The 20,017-nt window shown below is 43.8% G+C and overlaps 1 protein-coding gene across 1 annotated transcript in view; it reads left to right on the top strand.

Annotated features, from left to right (window-relative positions):
* Nucleotides 1-845: 845 nt before the first annotated feature.
* The window catches only part of LOC141110170 (uncharacterized), a gene marked incomplete at its 5' end in the record, with an annotated part of 36,564 nt that continues 17,392 nt past the window's right edge, over nucleotides 846-20,017 (top strand). Inside the window, 3 exon segments of the mRNA XM_073601378.1 lie at nucleotides 846-984; nucleotides 14,887-15,038; nucleotides 19,276-19,438. Of these exon segments, the coding sequence (XP_073457479.1) occupies nucleotides 846-984; nucleotides 14,887-15,038; nucleotides 19,276-19,438 (454 nt within the window).

Raw genomic sequence — 20,017 nt, 5'->3', positions numbered from 1 at the left:
GGCAACCTTGAGGCGTCCTGTACACAGAATGTGTACAGAACGCTCCCCCCAGAAATGTCATTTCCTGCTTGTGTGATTGGCTTACTGATTTTCCCAGAAATCTGCACTAAGATTCAAGTCAGATTTTGGTCATCCCCTGCAACAAAATAGTTTTTCAGTGAGATACTTCCAAAGTGAAATCATGTCTAAAGGGGACGCAAACCCTGCTGCTTTCCGCATTAAAGCCCTGCAGGTGCAGCAGCTGATTGATAATTATAAAATCCCTCCCATACAGTTTCACTCTGGACATGGACTCAGACAAACACACCAATATTTCCTCAGACTAACAAAAGGTAGGAATCTGCAAAAAGTTTGCTAAAATCCCTGCAATGTACATGGATCACCCCGAGGGGGAATGCGTTTTTTTCCCCAACAAAAGTGGAGTTACTCTTTAACTTATATCCACAGAAGTAGCTCTAATCAAAGTGAAAATTTTGAATGGTTGGCATGGTGGCCTTCCTCTTGCTATCCCTGGGGTTTTCAAGCACAGGATATCTTCCTGCACTATAGACCCTTCTGTTTCGGTTCTGTTTTTATGCTTGTTGTATTCTTCTTTCTGAAAAATTGTATGTTAGTGCAAATAAAAAGAGTATCACGGACAGTACTCAATTGTTTCTGAAGAGAAGGAAGAATGGTATTTTGTTTTCCTAGCGGTTATGGTCCAACCTGCCCTACAACCTGTCACAAGTGCACTAATATGGCTACAATCACCTCAAGCAAGATGGAAGATACTTTCCTTTTCTTCAGTTTTTTTTCAGTGACAAATCTGTATTCTTATACCTCTTTTGTGTTCATATCCCAAATAGGAAGGTTACGGTTTCCTCTACTGCTGACAGTATAAAGAATGCGGAAAAGTTTATTGAATTATTTCAAGTCTGGTTGTATGAAGAGGAAAATATATCAACAGAATCCGAGCCACTGGAGCAAAAGATCGACAAACTCCAGGTAAACTGCTATTGTCACGGTCTTGGTTATGCTTTTATTGTTTTATTTTTTGCATGTAAAAAAAAAAAAAAAAAAAAAATTTATCTGGATATACACTCACAGGCCACTTTATTAGGTATACATGCTCAATTGCTTGGTAACACAGATTGCTAATCAGCCAATCACATGGGAGCAACTCAATGCATTTAGGCATCTAGACATGGTGAAGATGACTTGCTGCATCAGAATGCAGAAGAAAGGGGATTTAAAGTGGTTGTAAAAAACCCTTTACAACTACTTTTTGCTACAGGGAAGCCTATAATGCTTACCTGTAGCTACACTGGATATCTCCTGCGGGGGCTTCGATCTCAGGTAAGTAATACATAATGACTTAGCATGCTATGCATACTAGCTCATTATGCCATTTGTCTTGCAGGTTTTTTTGTTTTTTTTCATGGGTTTACAACCACGTTAAGTGGCTTTGAACGTGGCATGGTTGTTGGTGCCAGACGGGCTGGTCTGAGTATTTCAAAAACTGCTGATCTCCTGGGATTTTCACGCACAACCATCTCTCAGGTTTACAGAGAATGGTCCGAAAAAGAGAAAATATCCAGTGAGTGGGAGTTGTGTGGAGGAAAATGCCTTGTTGAGGTCAGAGGAGAATGGGCAGACTGGTTTGAGATGATAGAAAGGCAACAGTAACTCAAATAACCACTTGTTACACCCAAGGTATGCAGAATACCATCTCTGAAAGTACAAATCATTGAACCTTGAAGCAGATAGGCTACAGCAGCAGAAGACCACACTGGGTGCCAATCTTGTCAGCTAAGAAAAGAAAACTGAGGCTACAATTCACACAGGATCACCAAAATTGAACAATAGAAGATTAGAAAAACGTTGCCTGATCTGATGATCGATTTCAGCTGCGACATTCAGATGGTCGGGTCAGAATTTTGTGTAAACATAAAAGCATGGATCCATCCTGCCTTGTATCACCGGCTCTTGCAGAGCTACACATACATAGTTACATAGTAGGTGAGAGGTTGAAAAAAGACACAAGTCCATCAAGTCCAACCTATGTGTGTGATTATATGTCAGTATTACATTGTATATCCCTGTATGTTGCAGTCATTCAGGTGATTATCTAATAGTTTCTTGAAGCTATCAATGCTCCCAGCTGAGACCACCGCCTGTGGAAAGGATATTCACATCCTTGCCACTCTTACAGTAAAGAACCCTCTACGTAGTTTAAGGTTAAACCTCTTTTCTTCTAATTTTAATGAGTGGCCGCGTGTCTTATTAAACTCCCTTCCAAGAAAAAGTTTTATCCCTATTGTGGGGTCACCAGTACAGTATTTATAAATTGAAATCATATCCCCTCTCAAGCGTCTCTTCTCCAGAGAGAATAAGTTCAGTGCTCACAACCTTTCCTCATAACTAAGATCCTCCAGACCCTTTTTTAGCTTTGTTGACCTTCTTTATAATCGCTCCATTTCCAGTACATCCTCTCTGAGGACTGGTGCCCAGAACTGGACAGCATACTCTAGGTGCGGCTGGACCAGAGTCTTGTAGAGTGGGAGAATTATCGTTTTATCTCTGGAGTTGATCCCCTTTTTAATGCATGCCAATATTCTGTTTGCTTTGTTAGCAGCTGCTTGGCATTGCATGCCATTGCTGAGCCTATCATCTACTAGGACCCCCAGGTCCTTTTCCATCCTAGATTCCCCCAGAGGTTCTCCCCCCAGTGTATAGATTGCATTCATATTTTTGCCACCCAAATGCATTATTTTACATTTTTCAACATTGAACCTCATTTGTTCAGATCTTCTTGCAAGGTTTCCACATCCTGCGGAGAAGTTATTGCCCTGCTTAGCTTAGTGTCGTCCGCAAATACAGAGATTTAACTGTTTATCCCATCCTCCAGATCGTTTATGAACAAATTAAATAGGATTGGTCCCAGCACAGAACCCTGGGGGACCCCACTACCCACCCTGACCATTCCGAATACTCCCCATTTTTTACCACCCTCTGAACTCGCCCTTGTAGCCAGTTTTCAATCCATGTACTCACCCTATGGTCCATGCCAACGGACCTTACTTTGTACAGTAAACGTTTATGGGGAACTGTGTCAAATGCTTTTGCAAAATCCAGATACACCACGTCTACGGGCCTTCCTTTATATAGATGGCAACTCACCTCCTCATAGAAGGTTTGGCTAGAATGATTATTCATGAATCCATGCTGATTACTGCTAATGATACCGTTTTCATTATTAAAATATTGTATATAGTCCCTTATCATCCCCTCCAAGAGTCTGCATACTATTGATGTTAGGCTAACTGGTCTGTAATTCCTAGGGATGTATTTTGGCCCTTTTTAAATATTGGTGCTACATTGGCTTTTCTCCAATCAGCTGGTACTATTCCAGTCAGTAGACTGTCAAAAATTAGCAACAATGGTCTGCCAATTACTTGACTGAGTTTCCTAAGTACCCTCGGGTGCAAGCCATCTGGTTCCGGTGATTTATTAATGTTAAGTTTCCCAAGTCTATTTCTAATTCTGTCCTCTGTTAGCCATGAGGTTGCTTCATATGATTTGTCATGAGGACAAACACTGCAGTTTTGGTTACTGAAGCCACCTCCCCATTCTTTGTAACCAGATGCCTTCCTCATTCTTTATGGGGCCAATATGGTCTGTCCTCCCTTTTTTACTGTTTATATACTGTATTTATTGGCGTATAACACTCACTTTTTCACCATGAAAATCGTGTGCAAATAGCGTGTGCGTGTTATACACCAATACTTCAATTTTAGCTGCCTCAAAGGGGACAGGGAGGGGGTGGGATGAGCGCCATCAGGTTACATACAGTGAGAATCCTCTGTTTACTTGGTGGCCTCTGTAATAAGAAGTCCCATCTCCTGGGCCACCATTGGACTACTGTTCTGTCTATCATAGGAGATTCTCACTGTATGTAATCTGTCGGCGCTTGTCCTGCCCCCCTCCCTGTCCCCTCTAGGCTGCAGATGGGCATCGATCAGTCTGCACTGATGGCATTGGCGAGGCTGCTGCATTGAAGGTAATGGTGAGGCTGCTGCATTGATGGCAATGGTGAGGCTGCTGCATTGATGGCAATGGTGAGGCTGCTGCATTGATGGCAATGGTGAGGCTGCTGCATTGATGGCAATGGTGAGGCTGCTGCATTGATGGCAATGGTGAGGCTGCTGCATTGATGGCAATGGTGAGGCTGCTACATTGATGGCACTTGTGAGGCTGCAGATGGGCATTGATCAGGCTGCATTGATGGCAATGGTGAGGCTGCAGATGGGCACTGACCCTTATTTTGCTTCAAAGTTCCTTATTTAAAATTTAAGTTTTTTTCCTGAAACTTCCCTCTTAAAATGACTGTGCGTGTTATACGCCTGTGCGTGTTATACGCCGATAAATACGGTACTTAAAGAATTTCTTGGGATTTTCTTTGCTCCCCTCTGCTATGTGTCTTTCCTGTTCTATCTTAGCCACCCTAATTGTACCCTTACATATCTCGTTGCATTCTTTGTAAAGTTTGAATACTGATGAAGATCCCTCAGCCTTGTATTTTTTGAAAGCCTTCTTTACTTTTATATGCATTTTTACATTGGAGTTAGGCCATCCAGGACTTTTGTTCTCTCTTTTAAATTTATGTCCCAATGGGATGCATTGGCTAATGCCCTTTTTTAATATGCTCATAAAGCAAACCCATCTCTCCTCCTTGTTCTTTGCTTCTAAGATTTTATCCCAATTTATATCTTCTAGAAAGGTTTGTAGTTTAGGGAAGTTGGCTCTTTTGAAATTCAGTGTCTTTGTGTTCCCCTTGCGTTTCCTGTTTGTGTGATTTATACTGAAGCCAATTGACCTGTGATCGCTGTTTCCTAAATTACCTCGTATTTCCACATCCGTGATCAGGTCTGTATTGTTGGTAATCAGTATATCTAGTAACGCCTTTTTTCTAGTTGGTGCGTCTACCATCTGACCCATAAAATTGTCCTGCAAGACATTTAGGAACTGGCGAGCCTTAGACGAATGCGTGGTTCCTTCCGCCCAGTCTATGTCTGGATAATTAAAATTTTACATTATTATAACACTTCCCATCCTTGCTGCTAATCCAAATTGTAATAGGAGGTCCGTCTCCCCCTCCTCCCTCAGGTTAGGGGGCCTATAGCATACTCCCAGTATTATTTTCCCCTTAGCTTCATCCCTTTGGAGCTCTAACCAAAAGGATTCCACCTCCTCCCTAGCTCTCTTTTTGATGTCATCTCTCACATTCACTTGTACATTATTCTTGATATATAGGCATACCCCTCCCCATTTTTTACCCTCTCCATCCCTGCGATAAAGGGAATACCCTTGAATGGTTGCCAGCCAATCATGAGAACTGTTGAACCAGGTCTCTGAAATTCCCACAAAATCTAAATCCTACACGTTCAACAGTATCTCTATTTCACCCATCTTGTCCGCCAGGCTCCTGGCATTGGTGAACAGGCCACATAGTTTAGACCGGTCGCATACTGTCCTCTTATTGGGTGTTCCGAGATTGCAAATAGGACTTGTCACTATACTTACCTTGGGTTTATGTGCTTTAGTCAACCTACCACTAATGCCCTCAATACTACCCTCTGGAATATGTTCATTGCTGACTATCTCTAACTCTGGACCCCCCCTCGTTGCCTAGTTTAAAAACCCCTCTAACTTTTCAGCCATCTTCACTCCCAGCAGATCTGCACCCTCCTCATTTAGGTGCAGTCTGTTCCTTCTATAGAACTGGTGACTGACTGAGAAGTCAGCCCAGTTCTCCAGAAACCCAAACCCCTCCTTACTACACCAGCTCCTCAGCCTTTCTGGTGTGGCTCGAGGTACAGGTAGTATTCCTGAAAATACTGCCTTGGAGGTCCTTTTCCTCAATTTAGCTCCTAAGTCCTTAAAATCGTTCTTTAGGACACTCCATCCGCCTCTGACTTTGTCATTGGTGCCAACGTGCACCATGATAGCTGGGTCTTCCCCAGCCCCCCCCCCCCAGTAATCTGTCCACCAGATCCGTGATGTGCCGACCCAGAGCGCCCGGTAGACAGCATACAGTTTGGCGTTTCAGGTCTTTGTGACAGATTGCCCTCTCTGTCCTTCTAAGAATTGAGTCCCCTACCACCAGAATCTGCCTATCCTTTCCCTTTGCCCCCCCCCCCCTCTCTCACTGGAGGAGTTCTTTCCTGGCAGCTAGGAGAGTCCCTCAGCTCCAGCAGTGCTGATCCCTGACCGGTTTCACCAATGTCACTCAATGGAGCGTACTTATTGGGATGTTTCAGCCCAGGATCGGCCTCCCTGGCACTTCCCCCTGACTATCACCCATCTACTCGTTTTTAGTGCCTGCACCTCTTTGTCTCCACCAGCCTCTGTGCTGGCACCTGCCGGGTACGTTCCTGGCTCTCCTTTAGTATGGAGGGTCTTCTCAGTGCTGACAGTTGCTTCCCCAGATTCAGAACCTGGGCTTCCAGGGAAACAATGTGCTTATATTTTGCACAGCAGTATTTGCCCTCGATCAGATGATCAAGGAAAGCATATATGCCGCAAAGATGTACACCCGAGTACACTCCACACCCGCCGGGTATCGTACCTACTAATTTAATGAGGATTAGGGATTATACCCTGTCCAAATTACCTAACAACTAGCTTCCTGACACTTATACTCAACAATACACAGGCACTCGCAGACCACGTGCACGACCAAAGAATCTTTAGCATCTATCTTACCTGGAATCTTTTGCTTCCCCCTTCCACCCTTAGATAGTAGGGTGGAAGGGGGAAGTATTGGGGCATTAGTGGTAGGTTAACCAAAGCACAAAAACACAAGGTGAGTATAGTAGCAAGTCCTAGTTGCAATCTTGAAACACCCAATACGAGGACAATATGCGACCGGTATAAACTATGTGGCATGTTCACTAATGCCAGGAGCATGGCAGACAAGATGGGTGAACTAGAGATACTGTTGTACAAGGAGGATTTGGATTTTGTGGGAATTTCAGAGACCTGGTTCAACAGCTCTCATGATTGGCTGGCAAACATTCAAGGGTATACCCTATACCGCAAGGATAGAGAGGGTAAAAAAGGGGGAGGGGTATGCCTATATATCAAGAATAATGTACAAGTGAATGTGAGAGATGACATCACTGAGGGGGCTAGGGAGGAGGTGGAATCTTTATGGGTAGAGCTCCAAAGGGATGAAGCTAAGGGGAAAATAATACGGGGAGTATGCTATAGGCCCCCTAACCTGAGGGAGGAAGTGGAGACGGATCTCCTATCACAAATTGGATTAGCAGCAAGGATGGGAAGTGTTATCATAATGGGGGATTTTAATTATCCAGACATAGACTGGGCGGAGGGAACCGCGCATTCATTTAAGGCTCGCCAGTTCCTTAATGTCTTGCAGGACAATTTTATGGGTCAGATGGTAGACACACTAACTAGAAATAAAACATTACTAGATCTACTGATTACCAACAATACAGACCTGATCACAGATGTGGAAATACGGGGCAATTTAGGTAACAGCGATCACAGGTCAATTAGTTTCAGTATAAATCACACAAATAGGAAACATGAAGGGAACACAGACACTGAATTTCAAAAGAGCCAACTTCCCTAAACTACAAACCTTGCTAAAAGGCATAAATTGGGATAAAATATTAGGAACAAAGAATACGGAGGAGAGATGGGTTTGCTTTAAGAGCATATTAAATAAGGGCATTAGCCAATGTATCCCATTGGGTAATAAATTTAAAAGAGCGAACAAACATCCTGGATGGCTTAACTCCAATGTAAAAATGCATATAAAAGCAAAGGAGAAGGCCTTCAAAAAATACAAGGTTGAGGGATCATCCTCAGCATTCAGAATTTATAAAGAATGCAATAAGAAATGTAAGGGTGCAATTAGGACGGCTAAGATAGAACATGAAAGACACATAGCGGAGGAGAGCAAAAAAAAATCCCAAGAAATTCTTTAAGTATGTAAACAGTAAAAAAGGGAGGACAGACCATATTGGCCCCATAAAGAATGAGGAAGGACATCTGGTTACAAAGGATGGGGAGATGGCAAAGGTATTGAATTTATTCTTCTCCTCAGTCTTCACGAGTGAATCGGGGGGCTTCAGTAACCAAAACTGCAGTGTTTATCCTCATGACACAACACAGGAAGCACCTACATGGTTAACAGAGGACGGAATTAAAATTAGACTTGAGAAACTTAACATTAATAAATCACCGGGACCAGATGGCTTGCATCCGAGGGTACTTAGGGAACTCAGTAAGGTGATTGCCAGACCGTTGTTCCTAATTTTTACAGTCAGTCTATTGACTGGAATGGTACCAGCTGATTGGAGAAAAGCCAATGTAGCACCAATATTTAAAAAGGGCCCAAAAAACATCCCTGGGAATTACAGACCAGTTAGCCTAACATCAATAGTATGTAAACTCTTGGAGGGGATGATAAGGGACTATATACAAGATTTTAGTAATAAGAATGATATCATTAGCAGTAATCAGCATGGATTCATGAAGAATCGTTCTTGCCAAACCAATCTATTAACCTTCTATGAGGAGGTGAGTTGCCATCTAGATAAAGGAAGGCCCGTAGACGTGGTGTATCTGGATTTTGCAAAAGCATTTGACACAGTTCCCCATAAACGTTTACTGTACAAAATAAGGTGCGTTGGCATGGACCATAGGGTGAGTACATGGATTGAAAACTGGCTACAAGGGCGAGTTCAGAGGGTGGTGATAAATGGGGAGTACTCAGAATGGTCAGGGGTGGGTAGTGGGGTTCCCCAGGGTTCTGTGCTGGGACCAATCCTATTTAATTTGTTCATAAACGACCTGGAGGATGGGATAAACAGTTCAATCTCTGTATTTGCAGACGATACTAAGCTAAGCAAGGCAATAACTTCTCCGCAGGATGTGGAAATCTTGCAAAAAGACCTGAACAAATTAATGGGGTGGGCGACTACATAGCAAATGAGGTTCAATGTCGAAAAATGTAAAATAATGCATTTGGGTGGCAAAAATATGAATGCAATCTATACACTGGGGGGAGAACCTCTGGGGGAATCTAGGATGGAAAAGGACCTGGGGGTCCTAGTAGATGATAGGCTCAGCAATGGCATGCAATGCCAAGCTGCTGCTAATAAAGCAAACAGAATATTGGCATGCATTAAAAGGGGGATCAACTCCAGAGATAAAACGATAATTCTCCCGCTCGACAAGACTCTGGTCTGGCCGCACCTGGAGTATGCTGTCCAGTTCTGGGCACCAGTCCTCAGGAGGGACGTACTGGAAATGGAGCGAGTACAAAGAAGGGCAACAAAGCTAATAAAGGGTCTGGAGGATATTAGTTATGAGGAAAGGTTGCGAGCACTGAACTTATTCTCTCTGGAGAAGAGACGCTTGAGAGGGGATATGATTTCAATTTACAAATACTGTACTGGTGACCCCACAATAGGGATAAAACTTTTTCGCAGAAGAGAGTTTAATAAGACTCGTGGCCACTCATTACAATTAGAAGAAAAGAGGTTTAACCTTAAACTACGTAGAGGGTTCTTTACTGTAAGAGCGGCAAGGATGTGGAATTCCCTTCCACAGGCGGTGGTCTCAGCGGGGAGCATCGATAGCTTCAAGAAACTATTAGATAATCACCTGAATGACCGCAACATACAGGGATATGTAATGTAATACGGACACATAATCACACACATAGGTTGGACTTGATGGACTTGTGTCTTTTTTCAACCTCACCTACTATGTAACTATGTAACTATGTAACTATAGATGTGGTGGCCGCATTCGTTTTTTTTACCTTTATTTCACTTGGTGAAGCTGAACTCCAGTTAACACTTTATAAGCAGTTACAGCAGTTTTCTTTTGGTTTACATGAATGAATAAAAGTTTGGTCTTTTAACCAGTTCCCGACCGGCGCACGCCGATGTACATCGCCATTACTAGTAAAAAAAAATTATTAATAAAAATGCCATAAAACTATCCCCTATTTAGTAAACGCTATAACATTTGCGCAAACCAATTGTTAAGCGCTTATTGCGATTTTTTTTTTTACCAAAAATATGTAGAAGAATACGATCAGCCTAAACTGAGGAAAAAAATATTTTTTTATATATTTTTGGAGGATATTTATTATAGCAAAATGTAAAAAATAATGCGTTTTTTTTCAAAATTGTCACTCTTATTTTATTTATAGCGCAAAAAATAAAAATCGCAGAGGTGATCAAATACCACCAAAAGAAAGATCTATTTGTGGGAAAAAAAGGACGTCAATTTTGTTTGGGAGCCACATCGCACGACCGTGCAATTGTCAGTTAAAGCGACGCAGTGCCGAATCGCAAAAAACGCTCTGGTCAGGAAGGGGGTAAAATCTTCCGGGGCTAAGGTGGTTAAAGGATGTTGTAAAATAATACTGGATTACTAGGAGAAAATAAAGGAAAAAAAGTCTAAAAAAAAAAAAAAAAAAAGAAAGCTAATGCAGCCACCACATCTAATAATTGGCAAACTAGAATTTAAAGTGAAAGTCCAGGCAAATACTAACTATACCTAAACCTGCTCCCATCCCCATTTTAATTCTATTCTAAATGTCCTTTAAAGGAAAGATGTCTATACTTACTTATTCTGATGGGGCTTCGGCCACATGATTTCTCCAGCGACCGGCTTCAGTGAAGAAGAGAGACCAGCGACAACGGCTGCAGAACTTGGGCGCTGACCATACCCATAGGTTTACTATGGGGCATCCGTTGTCGGCTGTCCCTTCTCTACACAGAAGCTGCCAGTGGGAGCCAATCGTGTGACTGGACCGGACCACCCTCACAATAGGTAAGTATAGACATTCATCCTTTACAGGGTAGTTAGAATAGGCTTAGAATGGGTGTGGGAAGGGGTTCAGGTATATTTTACTGGACTTAATGCATTTTTGATTTTGGGTTTAATACCACTTTAAAGCAATAGGTAAAGCGTTTGTTACCCTAAAAAAAAAAAATTTGCATGTTCTACAGCACAGTGCTTGTGCTGTATAATTTGGCCCCCCATATCACCTAAAATACCTGGCTGATCCTCCCTGGTTCTGCCCTCCCCCCCTGTAAACTGACCATGGTTTATCCACGGGGGGAGAGGAGGACAGCTCTCCTGTCCTCCTCTCCTCCCTCCCTCTCTGCCTGTCAGCTCGTGACAGTGCCCGTCACCCCTACTGCTGCTGAAATAACTTTTAATGTGTTATATAATCCTGTGTGCCCCAGTCTCTGTGCTTTATAAAAAAAAATGGCATCTGTATCTGATTTCAGAGCACCGCTCAGCACTCACGTGACTGCCCAGCTCTCCCCTCTTCTCCCCCCCGACTGATGTCAGCGGAGGATTTTTGGCCCCTCTTGCTCTAGCTGTCAGATCAGGAGAGGGGAGAGCAGGCCGGTCACGTGAGCGCCGAGCGGCGCTTTGAAATCAAGTATAGACTGCATTTTTTTTTTTTATAGAGCACAGAGACCTGGGGCACACAGGATTATATAAATATATGACAGAGACTTAACAATCACTTTAACTCCGCTATATAATTTTCATTTTAGGGCCCCCCCCCAGCTGGGTTATACCAGCATGTGCTAGTATGCACAGCATATTCGTACATTATGGCAGACTTACCTGTCAAGCGGTGCCCTCCAGCGATGTGGTGGGATTGATCGGGACCAATAGGGTCTCTTCTGTCATAAATACCCTGCCTGTTGGCAAATTTTTGAAAAATTAACTTTACTTCAATTTCAAGGAACACAGTGATTTCTAATTGTGTGCTTGCGCCCTCTAGTGGCTAATCTTAAAATCTTCTCTATATCCAATACAGTAAAAATACAAAATGAAGCACGAAAATTTATCAAAAATTAAAAAGACATTTGCAAGAATCAAAATATGTGCTCTCAAAAAATACAATACAGTTTCTCTTTACATTTTGCACCATACTGGTCTGTCTTACAACACACTGTACCTCTATATCCCATACATGTCACACGGTCTCCCTCTTACCTGCATGACCCAGAAGTCGGGGTTAGGGACTGCAGAAAACAGGGTGCCTTGACGGGGCCTGTAGCTTACGCATGTATTTGCAAATGTGTACAGACTAAACCCCTGTTCTTAACGCATATTGTTAGACAGGACAATTCGGTTGGTAAGTTTGAGCTTGTAAGGCTATGTTTCCACTAGTGCGACTTTTCATGCGACTTGGGACTGAAAAGTCGCATGACAAATTGTATCCCATGATTTCCAATGAGTACCGTTCATATTTGTGCGACTTCAAGTCGCAGCGACTTCAAAGTAGTCCCTGCACTACTTTGGTCCCACTTTGATGCGACTTGAGGTCCATAGATACAGGCATTGCTTCAAATCGCGGTAAAAAGTCGCGGTAAAAAATCGCGGCAAAATCGCGCGACTTTGGGGACGCAATAGTGGAAACATAGCCTAAATCTTCTTGTATTTGTTTGACATGCGCCACCCTTCCAGAGCTCCTTGCTGCAATAGACCGGTAATAGGTGGGGGCTAGGGTTGCCACCTCATTCCTTTAACCTCCCTGGCGGTATGATTATTTCGGATTTTAGGTGCTGAAAGCGGTACAATTATTTTGCATGGAAATTTGGCGTTTTATATTGTAGGCCTGTAATTCTTAACAATAAGACACTTAAATCTGTCCACCAAGATTCTAGTAGATATCCCGGGTATGATGAAGTTTGAAACACAAAAACATAAATTTTAATAAATAAATATAAATAATTAAAAAAATATATATAATAATAAAATTTCCCCACGATTCACTATCGCTCAATTCTGCAAGTGTTCTAATTTACTATCGCTGTTTTCTAGCTGGTCTAAAGCCACTTTTGAAGTAAAGGGACACTTTTTGGTTGCTATGGACAGTCTCAAGTTTCCAGGCAGAAAGAACAGTATATATAATATAAAACTGCATGCAGGGCATTGGACAAAGCACTGGGGACAAAAGGGATGTGAAATGATTTCAAACAGTACGGTAATCTGTAAGATTACCGTACTGTATGTGTTATGATTTTCACTTTTTTTTTTTAATTTGCGGCCAGGCTCCGCCTCTGTGCGACGCTCGCAAGGAACGGAGCCCGGCACAGAGAGGCTTCGGGCGGAGGACAGAGCCCGCAGACACAGCGGGGGGGGACATCGCAGGATCCTGGGGACAAGGTAAGTAAAGCCGCACCAGGATCCTGCAATGTAATCCCGAGTGTGGCTCGGGGGTTACCGCTAATGGTGCTGAAATTTAACCCCGAGCCACACTCGGGAAAACCGTCAGGGAGGTTAAACCCGAACACACATGAATTACACAGGTTCTGAGGCTAATTTAATGCAGTTAAGGCAACAAGTGAGTTTAATTACCACCTCAATCAGCCACAGAACCTGTGTAATTAATATGTGTTTGGGTTTAAAGGGATGAGGTGGCAACTCTAGTGGGGGCAGCAGCCGCTTGTTTGTGTTCTACAGCATATAGTTAGCGTAGCAAGATTTCTTCGATAACCAATTGATACCCTGCTCTACCAGACAAGAGACAATATTAAAACCTAAGGTTGGGCAAACCCGCCCCACCCTCACCCTTTAGGAGACATTGTTTTTGGAGCGCAATTCTGTTTTTTTTTACCACACCACAGAAAAGCAAGCAGGCCCGAATGAATTTTTTGGACATCCGAGTGTTTCAATAGGCGGGGGAAAGTCTGCAGAGGGTAAAGTAGTCTGGGAGATGTCACCTTTTCACAATGGTTTCATTCACCAAAGAGCGATAAGGGAAGGGATGCCCATGCTTCCAACTCCCGTACAATCTTTGTAATCAATGGGGGGGGGGTAGTAAAGATTGTATAAGGAAGACAGTTCCCTGCCAATATGGATACAAAGATAAGAGATGTACTGTAAGAATCGATCCACCCTGAGGACACAGACGGGTTGAGTACTGCGTTAATTTAGCTGACAATTGTGCGGTCATGCGGGTTATATAGTGGAATTTTCAGCCCCTGTTCACATCAGCGCTATTTGACATGCAATTTGGAAGATCAAATCGGAGCCTATTGTCGGCAATGGGAGCGGCTCAATCGGTGCGACGCTGACTTTGCGACGATTTCAATAGACATCTGTGCATGAACTCGCACAGATGTCTTTTGATTTCAAGGCCGTGTTCAGCGTGAGGCTCCATGCACACTGGAGCTGATAAACTGCAGTTTATTGGAGTTTGGGCTTTTTTTTCTAAAAGCCCATAAACTCCACTCTGTTATCCTATGTGTCCATGCACACATGGACGTTTTTTTAGCTTTAATGAGCAGTGGAGTTTATAGGCTCAAACGCTCATCAATGCACGTTAATTAGCGTTCGGCGTTCTATTTTTTTCAATGCATTGTGGGATTTTTGGAGTGTCCTCTGTGTATTTTTATTAAAAACGCTAAAAAACGCTCATAAACACCAGTACAAAACGCTGTTAAAAGAACATTTTTCAATCAGAGTTTTCTGCCAGCAATCTGGCGTCCAGAAAAGGCTTTTTTGAGATTCAGTGTGCATGGAGCCTGAATGAGGGCTTTTTCCTGTGTCTGGATTTTACCAGGTGCCTGCAGCCTGTCTGAGTACTCAGGTGTGCAGGGTCGTTATATTCTCAGGTCTGAGGATAGCTCAGCTGAAATTATTCTTTTGGCAATCTGCAGCCCCTGGCCTAATAACAAGAAGTCCCAGCTAGAGGCTGCAATCATATGCTGGAGTTTGTAGCTCTAGGACACTTGGGAGGTCACACTTGTCATATATACTGTAAAATAATGTCCGAAATCTATCTGCCCCCTATAGTAAGTTTTGTCATCTGATGTCATACCGCAGAGTGCCTGTAAACAGCTGAAGAGAGTTCAGATCATCATTGACTCATTGAAGACCCGGATACTCTACTGCAGTCCGAAGGGCAACAGCAAGTACACAAGAATTCGGGACCTGCTCAACAAGTTTGACTATGTAACAGCTTACATGGAGTTAAGGTGAGAGATGGTTGTGCTTCTTGTGTCATATTTTGTACATTTCACCTGAGTGAAAAACAAAAGCCGAAGAAAAAGAAGTTCCATCCTTCTTTTTTTTTTTTTTATTGTTGATTTTCAGTGTTTTTCGCATTCATGCTATGAAGGAGGATGGCATAAATGTGAGATGTTGAGTGACACCCAACTTCCCCCCCAGGCTAACCTGCCAATGCTGCCCATGGTAACAAACATACAGACACATGGGAATAGGCAATGAACCGCAAGTGTATCTAAAGACAAACATTTCCTATAGAGTATGGAATGGTTAAAGCCTGTCGGGCTGTCAGGTTCTTTCTTTTTTTTTTTTTTTGCCACATGTGTTCGATTGTCTTAACCCTTCCACACTTCATCCAAGACTAAAAAAATAACTTCCACCTTAGATACACTTTGAATACATGGTGCTTCAACATTACACAAGGCCCCCCTTCAAATTATGTTTTTGAATCCTGTTTCCACTCATTAAGGTTAAGATTTTATTATTTGCAAATGTATAAGTACAGCTGTGGTGCGAGTGCATTGTGTACTACTACTAATTCATCATGACATTGGGATATCATGATCAATTGGCATGCTGAATTGAACACACTAAAACATGTGATGTCTGTTGTGTAGGAGTGGATGTACTATAGTCAGGGCTTTTTTTTCTCAACGATTAGGTGGAGGTACCCCCCCCCCCCCCCCCCCCCATCCAAGTCACCCCTTATCTTTACCTCCTACTAGGGTTGCCGCTTTATCTTCACGCCATACTCGAACACTTTAGCGGTGCACAGCAATTTTTTGTTCTTTTTTTTAATATACTCTATCGCAGTGATCTCCAAACTGCGGCCCGGGGGCCAGATGTGGCCCTTTTCTTGCCTTTATCCAGCTCTTGGAGCACTATTCCTCGCACTGATATGAAACACTATTCTGCCTGATAACTGATACCAACAATGGGGCACCATTTCTCCCACTGACACCAACACAATACAATTCCTGCCAATGATATCAACGAAGGGGCACTATTCCTCCGCCTAATACCAATTGTGGTGATGTTTACTCCCACTGATGCCAGGAAAAGGTCCACTCCTGCCATAAAGTCTGAAGAACAATAAACTGGCCCTTTTTTTTTTTTTTTTTTTTTTTAGAAACCCTGCTGTATAGGATAACAGACCTGGGACACCTTTGGGCGCTCCAAAGAGAATAGTAATGCACCGTGCATAGTTCCCCATCACCCTCCTGTCAGGTTCTGAACTACATTCATGTCTGAAAAATGTGTCCAGGTTTCTGGGGGACTGAAACCCGGACTGTCCTGGTGAATCCTGAACAGGTGGCAACCCTACGCTGGCCTCCAAAGAACTGTGCCTTGGCTGTACTCCCCTTTAAATGGGGGGGGGGGGGGGGGTGGCTGTCACTTCTCCTTTTAGAGAGTACAAAACCAAGGATCATTTTGTGTTGCTATGGAATTTGTTAATAACAAGAAAAGCAGTAAAATGGACCCCCTTCAGAACAATAGCCCCCTGTAACAAAAAAAACCCAGCAAGAAACAATAGTTCTCCTAGCAGCCAGCAACAATAGACCACTCCCTCAGCAGTAAATCCCTCTAAGAAACAACCCCCAGCAACATCAGACCAGCCAGGAACAATAGATCCCTCTCAGCACAAAACGACCCCCCCCCCCTTTTTTTTTTTTTAACTTTCTGGAAATGACACTTTAATGCAACATGCTGGCAATGCAGTAATGTGTGAATACCCTAGTGTTGAGCCTGCGTTCATCTGTGTAAATCATGCAAATGGTGTGAACGACCCCTAAATGTTGCCTAAAATTTTGACTGATTGAAGCTTGTCTCCCCGACTTCCAAGGGCCTGATGGTGATCCCCCCCCCCCAGAGCCAGGAAGAACTGACATTCCTCCTCAGTGTGCAGGTTACTAGGCATAGTGGGTGTAGTGCAAGGTGAAAAGATTGGGCGCCAGTCACTTTTTGTAAAAACAAATGAAGAGTTTTATTTCTCTTAACAGGAATGGTGGGAGAGAGGGTTTAGGGTACAGGACACCCTTAGCAAATGCAATAGCAATTACGGCAAACTCCTCAGACAAAAATAGAACAAGGCAGACAGCAATACAGATAGAGGGCCTTTAAGCTGAATGCAGCGATCTGTATCTTGTAGGCAACCGCTGTCTCCTATGGCAACAACTTCTCTCACAGTATCCTTCTGTAGATCTTCCAGCTTAACTCACAGTATCCCACTGTAGATCCTTAAGCTCAGCTCCCTGTCTTTCACTAGACTTTTTGGACTCTCAGCTACCTGCTTGATTCCCGAGCTTCACCCACAGCTAACCGCTGTACTTATCTTCAAGCTTTACTCACAGTTACCCGCCGTATTCCTGGATGAGTCTCCACTGAAGCTTTTCCACTACTTCACCATCCCCAGCTACTGAAGCGTCTGCTCTGGTACTCCTTCAGAACTTCATCCCTTCCAAACCTGCCTCTGTGAACAGGAGTGGTCGTCCCTCCGGCAACTGCTTCTCTTTTACCTTTGGAAAACGATCAGGCTCCCCTCAGGCCGAGCCTCTAACACATGCGGTTCCGCCCCAGGCTTCGGGCTTAACCTTGGCTGCTTCTCCTTTGCGGAACCCTGAACTGCTGAATAGTCCTTAAGTGGACCTAGCAGCCAGTATGCCTTCTGGATAGGCCTCAGGCTTCAGGCCTAGCCGCCAGGAGCTTCTCAACACACACCCATCCAGGCCGCAGCCTCGGGTGGGAAGAACCCCGATCACCTGACTCCTCCCAAATAGCCTATCCCAGCATACACAGTGGTCAAAGAAACTCCTGCTGATTGGCTGAGACATCCTAGTTACCATGGGTGTGCGCACAGGGTGTGCCCATTCCCTAATCACCCCATGTGCATTAGCATTATCCAGGAGTGGCACCAGTAGCCAGTGTAAATGCCCCAATTATATTAAAGGCTAGGTTCAATTATAGGAACACACTACACTCGTATGTAGAGTGTAGCATAATATGCTCCCAATCAACTTTCTCCCACCATCAGAGCCTCCTCCATGTGGCAGCAGGTGGCGTTCATCTGTGTTTGAGCTTTGGGGAGCACACCCTAAGAGCCCTTGCACACTGGGGCGGTTTGCAGGCGCTATTGCGCTAATAATAGCGCCTGCAAACCGCCCCGAAAGTGCCGCTGCTTTCATTCCAGTGTGAAAGCCCCGAGGGCTTGCACACTGGAGCGATGCGCTGGCAGGACGGTAAAAAAAGTCCTGCCAGCAGCATCTTCGGAGCGGTGAAGGAGCGGTCTGTATACCACTCCTTTACCGCTCCTGCCCATTGAAATCAATGGGACGGCGCGGCTATACCGCCGGCAATGCGCCTCTGCAGAGGCGCTTTGCGGTGGTATTTAACCCTTTCTCGGCCGCTAGCGGGGGGTAAAACCGCCCCGCTAGCGGCCGCATACCGACGGTAAAACGCCGCTAATAATAGCGGCGTTTTACCGCCGACGCCGCCCCCCGCCCCAGTGTGCAAGGGCTCTAATGCACTAGGCTGCGCACACCTATGCTAGTTAGCCATTATCTGAATTTATGGTAATCCTTCATTCTAATGCCAAAAGCAACAGTGCCACCTATTGACAGAAGAGAGAGACTACCCCAAACTCCGACTTTGAACAGGAGTCAGTGGATCAATCTACCAATTAGCCAGGCTAGTTACCACCTAGCACAACTAGATTTATTAGCAGCCCTGTTTAGGGCGAGGGTGCTACATACTTTTTCTTTTTTTTTTTTTTTTTTTTTTACAGTATTATACATTTTGTACTATTGTAGCAACTTTTTTAAATGATATATAACATTTAGATTTCAGCCGGCTCGGTTCTTCACACTGACGCGACTTTGAAGCCGTCATCCCAGCGCAACTTTGACACGACTTGTATACAACTTCTTAAACAGAAATCAATGCAAGTCATGCTGAAGTCGGCCCAAAAGTAGTACAGGAACCTTTTTTTCTAAGTAGGAGCGACTCAAGTCGCTCCTATTAAAACAGCTCCATTGCACTTAATGGGGAGCAACTTGTCATGCAACATGTGCTCTCAAAGACGGAGCGATTGTCTGTCGTACCAGTGTGACCTGGGCCTTAACACGAATGTTGCAATAAAACATTCAGTTTAGACTTTTGTTTGCTTTAGGTAATACATGTATGATGAATCCTCTGTGTTCTTGGCTGCAGGCAGTACATGCTGACATTGGTAGGGGAGCAGTTCTTGGCCTTCTTGGAACAAGGGAAAGAGGTGAAGATATGGCTGTCGGATGTTGTGGAGTTTCAGGAGAGGCTGCATCATGTAAAATGTGACCGCCACCTTGTTGTCCAGCAGCAGATCTCACATACGCAGGTACACAGAATACATGTTGTGTGATATTGATATAAGGCTCTTTTTTTTACCTTTTTATACCAGAATTTCTAGCTTTAACATTGGGTGCAATGCTCTTAATAGTGCAGCTAAAGCCTTTTTCACATGTGGCAGATCTGTCCGAGCAGAATTCGCCTGCTCAGCGGGGGATTTCTCCGCTGAGCAGGCAGATGACAGGTCCGTGTCTGTGTCCGCTCCACTATGCAGAGTGAACAAGGACAGAGCCCATTGTCCTCTTTTTAAGGCGGTCGGATGGAAACGAACTGCATGTCCGTTTCAATTTGATTGTCATCTGATCTGCTGGATGAATGGTGGACATATTGCTATACATCTATCTTCAGTGGATTTTGTCGGATCAGATGCCAGGCGGGTGTCAGCGGATCAGACCACCCCAGGACAATGATCTGATCTGGTCTGCCTGAAAAACAGACAAGCCTGATTGGTCTGCTGGCGTGAAAGGGGCTAAAGGGATTCCCAATTTTTATAAACATTACCAATTAGACATGTGCAATTCGTTTAGTTACGAATTTGTTTTTTAACAAATTTAGACAAATTTGCTCA

The sequence above is a fragment of the Aquarana catesbeiana genome, linkage group LG10 (assembly GCF_042186555.1).
Source record: "Aquarana catesbeiana isolate 2022-GZ linkage group LG10, ASM4218655v1, whole genome shotgun sequence".
Taxonomy (NCBI): domain Eukaryota; kingdom Metazoa; phylum Chordata; class Amphibia; order Anura; family Ranidae; genus Aquarana; species Aquarana catesbeiana.
This window is presented reverse-complemented; position numbering and strand designations above follow the sequence as displayed.